Source organism: Myotis daubentonii, chromosome 2 (genome assembly GCF_963259705.1).
Source record: "Myotis daubentonii chromosome 2, mMyoDau2.1, whole genome shotgun sequence".
Lineage (NCBI taxonomy): Eukaryota > Metazoa > Chordata > Mammalia > Chiroptera > Vespertilionidae > Myotis > Myotis daubentonii.
This window is the reverse complement of record NC_081841.1, coordinates 50,863,562-50,878,579: the sequence shown is the minus strand read 5'-3', so window position 1 is coordinate 50,878,579 and position 15,018 is coordinate 50,863,562. Positions and strand designations below refer to the sequence as shown.

Here is a 15,018-nt window from a genome sequence, read left to right as displayed (position 1 = left end):
ATTTTTTTATGTCACGAGTTTAATCTCAGAGTTTAAATAAACTAAAATTACTAATCCACGGTACTGAAAAAATGATATGTCCTTTCTTGACAATTAGTTTTGAACTGCATAATAAGCATTTTTTTTGTACTGATAGTGTTTTGGATAAAATTTAAACCTTCATGCAGTTTTATTCAAGACAAATTTATTGAGTTCCTTTTATTGATAAAGCAATATACTAGATACTAGGAGGGCAAGAAGTCCATTGACCTCAAGAATCTTTCTTGATAAAAAAGATTGATAAAATTATAAGGCAAAGGAAATGACCTATGCTGATTGGGAATAGGTCAGGAGCAGTTCAGGAAGGGTTCTGCAAGAGGTAGTTTCTCACTTGAGTCTTGAAAGGCAAATAGATTGAGGAAGGGGTAGCATTCCAGCTGGAATAAAAAAAAAAAATACAGTGTTTTGAGGGAGTAGATCGTGGTAATGGCATAATTTTGGAATTCTAGATTTCTTTTTATGTCAAAATTCTATGGAGATAGGCTTCTCACTATCAGATAAATAAGTTACAAATAAATAAAAGGGAATATGTACTAGAATGAACCTTATGGTGCTAGATTGGAGTCAGAAGTATCACTATAAATTTATAGTTTAAAAATATGTATACAGACAGGTAGATATAGAAATACAGATATGTATATATACATAGGTTAATATACATATATATTTCCTGGTTCTGTCCCCTAGAAGCAGTGACATATCAGTAGTAATGAACACACCAGTACCCAGATGTTGGTTTCTCCAATAAAAGGAATTAGGCACTTTCGAGGAGTTGTTGAGTCCAGGGCTGTGCCAGGGCAAATACAAGATAAGTCTGGAACATCTTATAGTGCTAGAAAGTAAAGAAATGCTCAAACAATAAAAAAATAAAATAAATTGGTAGTATGTTGAAAGGACACCAGGCCAAGCTGAAAGAGCTCCAGATGGCCAAAGGTGGAACAATCTGAGCAACAAAATAATTCAGGGAACAAAGTCTGTAGTTAAGTTAATAGTATTGTACCAATGTTTATTTTTTACTTTTGATAATTTTATTGTGGTAATGTAAGGTAAGCTAGGTGAAAAGTATATGGGAAGTCCTGAGGATATTTTTCCATTGTTTTTCAGAGAGAGTGGAAGAAAGGGAGGGGGTGAGGGGAAGAGGAAGAGAGAGAGAGAGAGAGAGAGAGAGAGAGAGAGAGAGAGAGAGAGAGAGAGAGAGAGAGAGGAGACCTCAATGTGAGAGAGACACATTGACTGGTTGCCTCCCACACGCACCAATCTGCCCCACAGTTCTTGCCCTTGACTAGGAATCGAACCCATGACCCTCTGGTGCAAGGGCCAATGCTCTAACCATTGAGAACACCGCCAGGCTATATGAGAACTTTTTAAAAAATATGTTTTTTATTACCCTAACCAGTTTGGCTCAGTGGCTAGAGCATTGGCCCACGGACTGAAGGGTCCCGAGTTTGATTGCAGTCAAGGACACATACCTCAGTTGGAGGCTCCGTCCCCCTTGTGGGGTGCATGTGGAAGGCAACCAATCCATGTGTCTCTCTCACATTGATGTTTCTCTTTCTCTGTCTCTTCCACTCTCTCTGAAAATCAATGGAAAAATATCCTCAAGTGAGGATTAACAACAAAAAAATAATAACATAAATATATTTTTTATTGATTTCAGAGAGGAAGGAAGAGGGAAAGAGAGATAGAAACATCATTGATGAGAGAATCATCGATCAGCTGCCTCCTGCACACAGGGATATGCCCTGACCAGGACTCAAACTGTGACCTCCTGGTTCATATGTCCACACTCAACCACTGAGCAACACTGGCCGGGCTATCTGGGAATTTTTATACTATCTTTGTAACACTGAAAATCTAAAATTATTTCAAAATAAAGTTAAAAAAAGCTATTAAGAAAAAAAAATAAAAGCTATTAGCTTCTAAAATTGTTTTCAAGTATGTGAATTTAATCACTACTTTTTACACAAAAATACAGCCTTAGAAATAAATGCAATTTATATTCTGGGGGGAAAAAAATTCTGTGGGCATATATTTCACACTGCTTTTGTTTAAAATTTCCCTTTGTACCTTAAAGATTGTTAATGTTTTTTTTTTCCTTTTAACTAGTTGCTCCCTTTTATCTGTTGACATCTAAATTGAAAGGAGTTTTTGGTTAATAACAAAACAAAACTTTAAAACTCTGCAATCTAAAAAACAAACAAACAAAAACCACTCTACAATCTATTTATAAATAAATAACATTTCTTTGAACAAGTGAGTGTTGTACAATTGACCCTTGAACAGTGCAGACAAGGGTGAGGGAGCTGACCCCATTCAGTCAAAAATCTGTGTATCAGGCTGGTGTGGTTCAGTTGACTGAGTGTTGTCCTGTGCACCAGGAGGTCATCGGTTGCATTCATGGTTAGGGTACATGCCCAGATTGTGGGCTTGATCCCCAGTAGGGGAGGCAGCCAACGGATGTTTCTCTCTCTCTCCTTTCCCTTCCTCTCTCTGAAATAAAAATAAATAAATAAATTTGCCCTGGTCGCTGTGGCTCAGTTGGTTGGGTGTCATCCCATTCAGTAAAGGATTGCCGATTCAATTCCCAGTCAGGGTACATGTCCAGGTTGTGGGCATGCAAGAGGCAGCCAATCGATATTTCACTCTCACATCAATGGGTCTCTCTTTTTTCCTTTCCCTTCCTCTCTCTCTAAAAATAAGTAAAAAAAAAAAAAAAAGTCTGTGCATAACTTTGGACTCCCCTAAAACTTGACTACAGTTAACCCGAAGTCTTAACAATAACATAAACTGTCAATTAACACATACTTAGTATGTTATATGTATTATATATTATATTCTTACAATACAGTAAGCTAGAGGAAAAAATGTTATTAAGAATATCATAAGGAAGAGAAAATGTTAATGGAATTTATTGAAAAAAAATCTGCATGTAAGTGGACCTGCACAGTTCAAACCCATATTGTTCAAAGGTCAGCTGTACTTTGCCCTCTTTAATTTTTCAAGGCTATATTCAGGCAACTATGCCTCTTGCACAAGTAGCCATCTCCGGAGATAGAGATGAGAGAGAGAGAGAGAGAGAGAGAGAGAGAGAGAGAGAGAGAGAGAGAGAGAGGACTTAGATTGGGTTTATAAGAACAGGATTCAGGAATTTATTTCTGGGAGCCAATTCATTAGGTTAGGTAAGCCTATATCAGAATATCACAGTAGGTTTAAGTCTTATTGTTAGGTTTGCTGGAGCAGCTAGAGACCTCACCCTAAGCAATAGCTTGAGGAAGCTGATACCTGGGGCCAAATACCCCAGTGAGTCATTGCCCAACCCTTAAACTTTCAAGGACCTTTGTTCAGAGATCTTTATTTCCAGGCTACAGCTCACCTGTAGAATGTTTAGCTATTCTACCTCAACCTATCTGGTCTGATTTAAAAAAAAAAAAAAAGAAGAAGGAGAACTTGACCTGAGAATTAGAACTCTGGTTCACATACTAACTACCTGGTGAGTTTGGGAAATTATGGGACCTTTTTGTGGTTTAACTCCCTTGTTTATAAAAAGGGGGAGAGGGGACTTGATTACTGATTTCTAAACTGCTCTCTTGTAAAATTCTGCACATGTATCTAAAGTTGAAGACATCTTTCTTCTTAGCAAATGATTCCCCTTTCTATGTATCCCCTTTTTATTTGATACGCCATTGTCCTTATAGTCTCTGAGGCTAAAATCTTAGTAATTTTTGTTATATCTGTTTCCTTTAACTCTTGCACACAACTGTCAACCATTCCAGCAGTTCTTTGTTCACAGTCAAAGTGGTAATAGAATGCATATGCCCTTAGAGGTTGGGTGTGGAGTCTTGTTCACATACGAATGTCCAAACCTGCAGAGAATTTTTAGAGAGTTCACTAGTATTTGAACCAAATTGATGACAGTGCTGGGAAGCGAAATCTCAAAAGCTTCAGAGAAGAACAGTTTTGCAGTTTCTTTTATGCATTTGAAATTAAGGAGGGAGTGTAAGAAAGATTACATGAAGATGGGAGAAAGCTAAGTGGGGATTGGGCTACAGGATAGTAAAGATTATACGCTTTCTTGAGGGTGGTTACACCTTGGAGGGGTATTACTTCTGGCATTTCAAAGGGGTGCATGTGAACAATGAACAGGGTTTGCTTAAAAACCTTCCACTAAAGAAGTTATAGACCTGTAGTATAATTACCCACCATGACAAGTCTAGTTAGGAATTTATGATCAGATCACCCTGTGAGGTTATTTTCCAAAGAACTCTGTTTTTGTCCACAGTCTGGAACACTGGATTCTGCCTGGGACATATATTAGCTATGTGACCTTGGGCAACTTATTCAACCTCAATGAACCACATTTTTGAAAATGGAAATCATACTCTAGGGTTGGAAAAGGATTAGTTGAGTTAGTAAGTGCCCAATAAGTGATAGCTGCTATTACTATTTGTTTTGTAACTTTATTTATCTATCTACTTACTTATTTCCATCACCATTTATCCCCTGCTGCTGTTATTATTTGTATATGGCAGTGGAAAAAATATTCAAGGATATTGTAGCAGCCCAGACTGAACACCTTCTTCTGAGTGGGTCTTTCCAGGTGTTGGTACATGACTTTTTCACTCTTAGTAGGATTTCTGGAATTAAGGAAATTGTTCTAATATCTGAGAATAGGACCCTCATTTGAAAGTATGTGGGGGGAGATAGCATACCTTTCTTTAATATAAACCCATGAAAGCCAAGATAGTCACAATGGAGAGTATTTCCAGTGGGCCCAAGGTAACTTTAAGTATCTCTGATAGAACAAATGATTATTTCTGATACTTATTCTTGAAAGATACTTGCCACTATATTCTCATTGAAAGATAGTTTGTATGAGTTTGCAGCTCAGGGTTCAGAGATTTTGCTACCCAATTTTCTACCTTGGCTAAAGATGGTTTTAATCATGATTCGTTACTTGTAGTGTAAAGAAAATTGACTTTGGAATCAAACAGAATATGGGTTTAAATTCCAGCCCTGCTACTTTAATAGCTATGTAAAGATCATTATAAAGTTATTTAAATCTCTAAATCTCTGTTTCTTCATTATAAATATAAAATAATAAAATAATTTTGTAAAGTAGTTGTGAGGGTTAAGTGAGATATGTACTTCCCAGAAGCAGATGTTTTAAAATGTTTATTTCCTTCCAAAAGTCTGATTTTTAACCTTAGCCTTGAATTTTTAGTTTCCTGTTGTGTATCAGTAGTATTTGTATTCTGACATGTATAGCTCAACATGTGTAAAGCAAAACTCATCATTCTCCCTCTTCTTCCCATATTCACTCTCTCTGTTAATGGCATCAACATTCAACATTATTCAAATTTGATGGTGCCAGCTTTGATTCCTTCTTTTATCCTAAATCCTTTGTTATTCTAAGAACAATCAGTTCTCTTTCTTTCTTTTGTATTTCTTTTAATCCTCATCTATGATATTCCCTCCCCTCCCTCCACCCCCCCACCCCCCCCACACACTATTTTGTAGAGAGAGTGGAAGGGAAGAAGGAAGAGAGAGAGAGAGAGAGAGAGAGAGAGAGAGAGAGAGAAACATTAACATGTGAGAGACAGATCAATTGGTTATCTCCCACATGCACCCAGACCAGGGCCAGGGATTGAACCTGCCACTGAGGTATGTGCCTTTGATCAGAAATTGAACTCGCCACCCTTTTGTCCCCGGGTCAGTGCTCTCAGGGGTCCTCAAACTATGGCCCGCGGGCCACATGAGGCCCGCCGAAAACATTTATCTGGCCCGCCGGGTGTTTTTGCTGCCGCTGTGTGCATAGGAATTTGTTCATAGTTTTCTTTTAAACTATAGTCCGGCCCTCCAACGGTCTGAGGGACAGTGAACTGGCCCCCTGTTTAAAAAATTTGAGGACCCCTGCTCTAACCACTGAGAAACTCAGCCAGGGCTCTCTTTCCACCTTTCTATTTCCACCTATTCTGATTTTAAAACCTTGATTACCTATCACTTAGACAGTTTTAGGATCTTCTTGACTAGTAATTTGCACTCTAATCTTTTCCCCTCTTCTCAAGCTACACACTGCTGCAGAATCATTTTTTAAAACATGCCTCTTGCCCTGGCCAGGTAGTTCAGTTAGTTGGAGCATTGTCCCCTACACCAAAAGATTGTAGGTTTGACTCCCAGTCAGGGAACATATCCCGGTTGTGGGTTCGATTCATGATTGGGGAGAATACAAAGGCAACAGATCAAGATTTTTCTCACACATCAATGTTTCTCTCTCTTCTTTTCTCTCTCTCTCAAATCAATAAAAAACATATCCTTGGGTGAGGATTAAAAAACAACAGCTAAAAACAACAACAGCAACAACAAAAAAAGGCTCTTATTAGGGTACTTGCTTTTTCAGAAATGTTCTTTTTCCCACCACAGAGACTGAGGAATTCACTACAGAGTTCTTTTCTTACAAACGCACATAATGAGGCTCAGGGAAATGATTTTTTAATTTTCCATAAAGATTACAGCTGTGCTAGGGAGTGGCACTTGAAGATTACAAGACCTCAGCTCACTCACAGGCTAGTTCTCTCCACTATTGGAATATGGCCCAAACTCTTTAGCATAGTTTTCAAGCTCTTCCCATTCTATCTTTCCATAGCTTATCGTCAACTTCTAGTGCACCTAGAGTCTAACTCCAGTGAAGTCTCCTGTGCTATTTCAACTCCCTAATGGTGTAATGCTGTTCCTCCCACCCTCGCTTGTTGAAATTCTGCTGTGTTCCTAAATCCCAAGGCAATCCGATGTCTCACCCACCAAGCCAGAAAATCAGGTCCTGTACTCCAAAACATGCATTGCCTCTAACCACATTCTGCCTTGTGCTATAATTATTCATGTACACGTTAGCAAGCCCTATAGATTATGCGCACTATTTGGGTAGGGCCCTCTCCCTACACCTGTCGGAAGTAGTTACTCAGTAACCTGATACCAGGTGATTCTTTCCTTTATCTGTTTCATAGGATGCTAATTATAGTGCTAAGAAATAACAGTATGCTTCTGTGAAGAGAAGTGTGGCCAGTATGTGAGCCACCTCATTCCTCGAGTATAAAGTGTGCTTACCCTAGCCTTATACCAAAATAGATGTTCTGACTTTTCTTAACTTTCTGGACAAGAGAAATCAAAACCATGGAATTAGACTTGGGAATTAAACTCCTTTTCTTAATCATACTCAGTCCCTCAAATAATTTATACTTTTCCTTTTTTACAGACAAACTTGAGAACCTATCTTTTGTATTTCTTTTCTTTGATTCAGAAATGATCGCTGTAGAAGAACTGACAACATTTATACCCACACCTATGCTAGAAGCATAATTGTACCAAATGTTTTAAAGCATTGGTTATTATTTTCTAAAGGGTTATTACTGTGGTTTTACATAATAAAGTGTAGCTGAATTGTTTGTTATTTCAGTGTCTTTTTCTTGTTAGAGAAAAGGCTGACAATGTTTGGTGGGTTTGTCAGTTATAGACTGGAAAACAATTAGAGAAATATCACATAGTATTTAATACATTCAGGTTTATTTCAAAGAACATGTATAGAATTAAGGTTATTTATCCAGGAAGAAGAGATCATATAAAAAACAGACATTTATTGTTTACTTATTCTATGTCAGGGTGTTTATCTTCTTTATTCCTCATAAGGATATGATGAAGAAGCACTATTATAATGGGTGAAAAATCTAAGATTTAGGGACAGACACAGCTTTAAGTGATGGGGCCAACACCCATTAAATGCCAAAACTGTCTCTAACACCAGAGCTCCTTACCATTAGAGGGTTCTATGTTGGGTTCCAACTTGGGGATTAGAACAGATTAGTAAACAAAAATAGCAAAACTAGTGTTGTTTTCAGATAGAGTTTTAGTTGGGAAAACAAATACTACACTTGAAAAAGAAGCTCGGTCTCTTAGGGTTGCTTATCACGCACTTTGTATCACGGGACTTTTAGTGTGAAATGGAAGCCCAGGTTGCTTGGGTAAGCGCACGGTGTGTTCTGCTGTTGTCAAGGCTGTTGGAAGCAGTACCCGAGCCATACATTCTACCAGATCAGTTATGCTCTGCAGTTGTAAAGAGAGCTGCAAGTAGTCCTTTCATCTGTATTTTTCACTCTTTAAATAAGGAAACTATTGACTCATTTCTAATCTCACCTCTTCTGGACAAAGGTTGGAACTCCTTTGGTAATTACTGGGGCAAAAAAACACACAAACAAAATCAGAGTAGGGACCAGGTGATACCAAGGGTTTTATGCAGTCTTTGACTTGAAAGGATTTTAGGAAAGAATTTAAGTATAGAGGTTTTAGCCCCCTGAATTTAAAGTCATTATACTAGTAATTTTCCCAATTGTTAAAAGGCTTAAAATAATAATAATTATAACAAAAGCAATTACTAATATATTATACTTTAAATGCTCTTAATACTACTGTAACATGCCTAGTATTTTAAATATATTATCTCCTTAAATCTATATCAAAAGCCTTATAAAGGTTGGTAGTATTCTCATTTTTTCAACTGAAGAAACTAAAACTAGAAAGATAATATTATTTGTTTAAGGTAACAAAGTTATGATTTTAACTGAAGTCTCTCTTGCCTTAAAGCCCTTCCTCTTTATATTATCCACACTCTGTCCCCAGTTCTTCCCCCAACAAGTAGTCAGTGCTGCAGAGTTTGGGGAGAGAGGGCAGCCAAAAGAAACTTGGATGTAGGTAGAACCTAATTTGGACCCGAGTCTACAGAGATACTGATTGTACCTCCCCTGGGATGTAACTCAGAAGAGTGCAACATTTCACTCCTAATGTGACTTTGGAACAGACTTAAGTTCAGGAAAAGGCCAATCGATGTTTGCACAGTAGGGTCAGTCATAAAATGATGGAACTGGAAGAGACCTTCAAGATCATCTGGTCTAACCTTCTCATTTTACAGGAAACTACAACCCAAAGACATTGAATCATTTGACCAAGGTTATGGTTTTTGAGAGAACCGGTAGAAGAGTGTGGTCTGCTGGTCTAAGGCTCTCTGCTCGCTCTCAACATAACACTGCCAGTGCTTGGATGCTGGAGAATTCTCTCCTATGTCTAATATTCTGCTTTTTTTTATTGACTAGGTATTTCAGTATCTGTAGACAAAATGGAATCAACTCCATTTAATCGACGGCAGTGGACTTCACTATCATTGAGGGTAACGGCCAAAGAACTTTCTCTTGTCAATAAGAACAAGTCATCGGCTATTGTAGAAATATTCTCCAAGTAAGTGCTGATTCTGGTCCAAAAGGACCATCTGTCTTGAGCAAACATTACCACCTGTCAGGGAAATCAGTAAAGGAAGCACATGGTATCAAATGGCTTTATTGAGCTCCTTTTGTATTTTAAGCACTATATAGGCACTGTGGAGAAGGAGGATGACTATAATAATCAGGAGACACATTTTATCTTTGAATTTTTGTTTAGTTGGGGAAAGAAAAAGTTAACCATTCAAAGATAATTATAAAACACATAATTACCAAGCAAAAATGTCACAAGTCCCAAATCAGTAAGAGTAAGAGAGAGAGTGACCATCATGGACAGAGGCTAGTCACAAAGGCTTCCTGGTTCAGATGAGTTTTAAAGCAAGTTTTGATTTAGTTGAAGGGAATGGAATATAAGGTGCATTCTCTCTACCTGCATTGTCCAATATACTACATATATGACTATTTTAATTAAAATTAAATAATATTTAAAATTCAGTTTATCAGCTGCACTGGCCACATTTCATTACATGTAGCTGGTGGCTACCATATTGGACATCACAGAAACATTTCATCATTGCATGAAGTTCTGTTGAACATTACAAACTATGTAGGTAAACTATTGGCCACTGGCTACATTTTAGTAAATAAAGATTTAGTGGAACACAGCCACGACCATTTGTGTATTGTCTATGGTTACTTTCATCTACAACAGCAGAGTTGCAGCAGAGACCATATGGCCCTCAAAGTCTAAAATATATACTATCTGACCCTTGAAGAAAAAGTTTGCTGACTTTTACTCTGGACCACGAGTTCTTTGATACGAGGGCCCCTTTCCTGCTTATTTTGTATCCCCAGTGTGTAGCGTGGTGACTTGAACATAGTAGATACTCAACAAGTATTGAAGAAATACTATCCTATCTAATAAAAGAGAAACATGGTAATTGGCGTACGACCGCTACCCTTCCCATTGGCTAATCAGGGTGATATGCAAATTAACTGCCAGTCAGGCAGCTTGAAACTAACATGAGGCTTGCTTGCTTCAGTGATGGAGGAAACCAACGTTCCCCGCCTGCCTTGCCAGCCTCTGAGCCTGCAGTTTTAAACATTGTAACAAATATAGAAGCTAAACAAAACCCAAGAAACCTGCTTTCAGCAAGCTGGGATCTCAGAGCTGGAGTTATACATTGTTTCGATAATAGAACCGAAACAAACCAGATACCTGCTTTCAGCAGCGGAGGCCTAAGAGCTGGAGCCTCAGAGCTAAAGCTGGCCCAGAATAAAAAAAAAAGAGAGAGAAAAAGGAGCGGTTGGGAGCTTCCATCACCCACCAGCCTGAAAACAGCCCTCAGCCCCTCACCCAGACTGGCCAGGCACCCCAGTGGGGACCCCCACTCTGAAGGGTGTGTGACCAGCTGCAAACAACCATCATCCCCTCACCCAGGCTGGCCAGGCACCCCAGTGGGGACCCCCACCCTGAAGGGTGTGTGACCAGCTGCAAACAGCCATCATCCCCTCACCCAGGCTGGCCAGGCACCCCAGTGGGGACCCCCAACCTGAAGGGTGTGTGAACAGCTGCAAACAGCCATCATCCCCTCACCCAGGCTGGCCAGGCACCCCAGTGGGGACCCCCACCCTGAAGGGTGTGTGACCAGCTGCAAACAGCCATCATCCCCTCATCCAGGCTGGCCAGGCACCCCAGTGGGGACCCCCACCCTGATCCAGGACACCCTTCAGGGCAAACCAGCCGGCCCCTGCCTCCCAGCACCGGGATCAGCGGAGCCAAGAGGCCTCCCAGCACCGGGATCAGTGTGACAGGGGGCAGTGCCCAAACCCCCTGATCGCCCTGTGGCTCTGTGTGTGACAGGGTGCGGCGCCCCAACCCCCTGATTGGCCCTGCTCTGTGTGTGACAGGGGGCGGTGCCCCAACTCCCCTATCGGCCCTACTCTGTGAGTGACAGGGGGGAGCTCCCCAACCCCCTGATTGACCCTGCTCTGTGCATGACAGAGTACGGAGCCCCAACCCCCCTGATGGGCCCTGCTCTGTGCGTGACAGGGGGCAGCGCCCCAACCCCCTGATTGGCCCTGCTCTGTGCGTGACAGGGGGTGGCACTGCAACCTCCCCATTGACCCTGCCTTGAGTGTGACGGGGCGATGCTCCAACCCCCCAATCGGCCCTACCATGAGCGTGACTGAGGGTGGCATCACAACCTCCCGATCCGCCCTGCTCTGTGCATGAAAGGGGCAGCGCCCCAACTTCCCAATCGGCCCTGCTCTGAGCCCGACCAGGGGCTGCACCTAGGGATTGGGCCTGCCCTCTGCCACCCGGGAGCAGGCCTAAGCCAGCAGGTCATTATCTCCCGTGGGGTCCCAGACTGCGAGAGGGCACAGGCCCGGCTGAGGGGCCCCCCTCCCCCTCGAGTGCACAAATTTTTGTGCACCGGGCCTCTAGTGTATATATATAAAAGCCTAAGCGACGGTTTAACTGGTAGCTATGACGTGCACTGACCACCAGGGGGCAGATGCTCAACGCACAGGCATGGAAACATGGAACAGACTGATGAATCTTAGAGGGGAGGGAGGAGGGGGGAGGGGAGAGGACAGGAAGAGATTAACCAAAAATCTAGTATGCATAATAGAGGCCCTGTGCAACAGTGGGGTCCCTCGGCCTGGCCTGCAGGGATCAGGCCAAAACTGGCAGTCTGACATCCCCCGAGGGGTCCGGATTATGAGAGGGTGCAGGCCAGGCCAAGGGACCAGGCCTCTAGTATGTAAATAAGAAACCATGATGGCAAATACATTGACTTTGCTCAATAAAGATGCCACAGTGAGGAGAAGCTTAGGAAGATGGTAGTTTTACCTCACTAGCAGTTTGTTAATTGATAGGTAGCTACAATGCGTTAAGAAAAGGATGGTAAGTATTTGAAGAAAGTTATTCTGGGAGCTATATCTAGTATATAATTAAATATCAATAAGAGGTTTCTGTAATCTACAGTGTCACCTTTTCTTCAATAACAAATCCATCAAGCATCTGCTATGTGGAAAACACTGCCCTTTCAAACTGTTGACCTTGGTTATTGCTTAAGGTGAAGTGAAGATTGCATGAGACTTCCTAGCCCTTTTACCTTCTACATTATGCATTTTATATTGTTGTAATTTTATGTCACACATGTATTATTCTTATATTTGAAAAAAGAAAATTAATAAAGCTATTTCAGACAAAAAGGATCAAGATCTGAAGGCTATTAAGACTTAATCCCTGACCTCAAGGAACTTAATGGTACGTTTAGTATAGTTTGTATACAAGGTGTCCCCCAAAAATGTATACATACTTAACAGCTGATAGCTCAATTGATGTTTCTTTCTTTTCAAATTTAACCCATTGGAAGTAAAAATTATTCAAAGTGTGTATACATTTTGGAGGCACACCCTGAGTACAGGAAGTCCCCAAACTTCCTGCATCTTAAGAATCACATGGGGTACCAGTTATCTATGCTGCATGAAAAAAAATCTCCAAAGTTTAGTGGCTTAAAATAATGAGAGCATTTATTTTGCTTATAAATCTCTAATTTGGCCAGAGCTTGCCTCTGCTCCCCTCAGCAGCAGCCAGGGTGGTTCAAAGACTGGTGACCATAATTTTACCTAAAGGCTCACTCAACTCACAAGTGAGGAGGTCAATGCTGGTAGGCATATGGGCTCTCAGCTGAGGCCCTGTTCAGAACATAATTTGGCTGCTTGGTTTCGTTGGCTGCATTCCAAGGGCAAACATCCAGACACAGAGGGAGTGAGGGAACAAAGGAGGAAAGGAGTCAGGGTGAGAGGATGCATTGCCTTTTATGACCTAGCCTCAGAAGTTATACACTTTTGCTACATTCTCTTCATTAGAAGCGAGTCACGAAGGCTGGCTCATATTCAGAGGAAGGGGACTTTGACTCTACTTTTATTTTTTTATTTTTTTCCCCTTATTGATTAAGATATTACAAATGTGTCCTTATCCCCCCAATGTCCTCTCATCCCCCCAATCCTGCCCTCACCCTCACCCCCTGTTGTCCACATCCATCACTTATACTTATATGCATGCATACAAGTCCTTTGGTTGATCTCTCCCCCTCACTCCCACCTTCCCCTACCTTCACTTTGAGTTTTGAGCATCTGATCAATGCTTCTCTGTCTCTACATCTGTTTTTGTTCATCGGTGTATGTTGTTCATTATATTCCACAAATGAGTGAGATCATGTGATATTTATCTTTCTCTGACTGACTTATTTCACTTAGCATAATGCTCTCCAGGTCTATCCATGCTGTTGCAAATGGTAGGAGTTCCTTCCTTTTTATAGCAGCATAGTATTCCATTGTGTAGATGTGCCAAAGTTTTTTAATCCACTCATCTGCTGATGGACACTTAGGCTGTTTCCAAATCTTAGCTATGGTGAATTGTGCTGCTATGAACAAAGGGGTGCATATGTCCTTTCTGATTGGTGTTTCTGGCTTCTTGGGATATATTCCTAGAAGTGGGATCACTGGGTCAAATGGAAGTTCCATTTTTACTTTTTTGAGGAAACTCCATACTGTTCTCCACAGTGGCTGCACCAGTTTGCATTCCCACCAGCAGTGCACGAGGGTTCCTTTTTCTCCGCATCCTCGCCAGCATTTGTCATTTGTAGGTTTGTTGATGATAGCCATTCTGACTGGTGTGAGATGGTACCTCATTGTCGTTTTGATCTGCATCTCTCGGATGATTAGTGCCTTTGAGCATGTTTTCATATGTCTCTCAGCCTTATGTATGTCCTCTTTCAAAAAGTGTTTATTTAGGTCCCTTGCCCATTTTTTGATTGTGTTGTTTATCTTCCTTTTGTTAAGTTGTATGAGTTCCCTGTAAATGTTGGAGATAAAGGTTTAATCTCTCTGATAAAGGTTTAATCAGAGATATCATTGGCAAATATGTTCTCCCTTGCAGTGGGTTTTCTTGTTGTTTTGTTGATGGTTTCTTTTGCTGTGCAGAAGCTTTTTATTTTGATATAGTCCCATTTGTTTATTTTCTCTTTAGTTTCCATTGCCGTAGGAGCTGTGTCAGTGAAGAAATTCTTTCGGCATATATCTGAGATTTTGCTACCTGTGGATTCCTCTAATATTTTTATGGTTTCCTGTCTTACATTTAAGTCCTTTATCCATTTTGAGTTTATTTTTGTGTATGGTGTAAGTTGGTGGTCTAGTTTCACTTTTTTGCATGTGTCTGACCAAATATCCCAGCACCATTTATTGAAGAGACTGTCTTGACTCCATTGTATGTTCTTGCCTCCTTTGTCAAATATTAATTGAGCATAGTGGTTTGGGTCGATTTCTAGGTTCTCTATTCTATTCCATTGGTCTATATGTCTGTTCTTGTGCCAGTATCAGGCAGTTTTGAGAACAGTGGCTTTGTAATACAGCTTGATATCTGGTATTGAGATCCTCCTACTTTGTTCTTCTTTCTCAGGACCACAGCAGCTATTTGGGTTTTTGTTTTGTTTTTATTCCAGATGAATTTTTGGAGAGTTCTTTCTAGATCTGTGAAATATGCTGTTGGTATTTTAATGGGGAGTGCATTGAATCTATAAATTGCTTTGGGGAGTATGGACATTTTGATGATGTTGATTCTACTAATCCATGAACACAGTATGTTCTTTCATCTGTTTATGTCTTCCTCTATCTCTTTTTTCAATGTCCTGTAGTTTTCTGAGTA

The 15,018-nt window shown here is 40.6% G+C and overlaps 1 protein-coding gene across 4 annotated transcripts in view; it reads left to right on the top strand.

The window, feature by feature from the left end:
• Window positions 1-15,018, top strand: part of LIMA1 (LIM domain and actin binding 1) — a 98,161-nt gene that overhangs the window by 24,143 nt on the left and 59,000 nt on the right. For 3 of the 4 annotated variants that reach the window (XM_059682842.1, XM_059682839.1, XM_059682841.1), the window contains exon 2: window positions 9,177-9,318. In XM_059682842.1, coding sequence (XP_059538825.1) covers window positions 9,200-9,318 — 119 coding nt within the window. In that variant the 5' untranslated portion in view covers window positions 9,177-9,199. Of the gene's footprint in view, window positions 1-3,444; window positions 3,530-9,176; window positions 9,319-15,018 lie in introns of those variants that run through there. The other variant, XM_059682840.1, reaches the window with a different exon arrangement.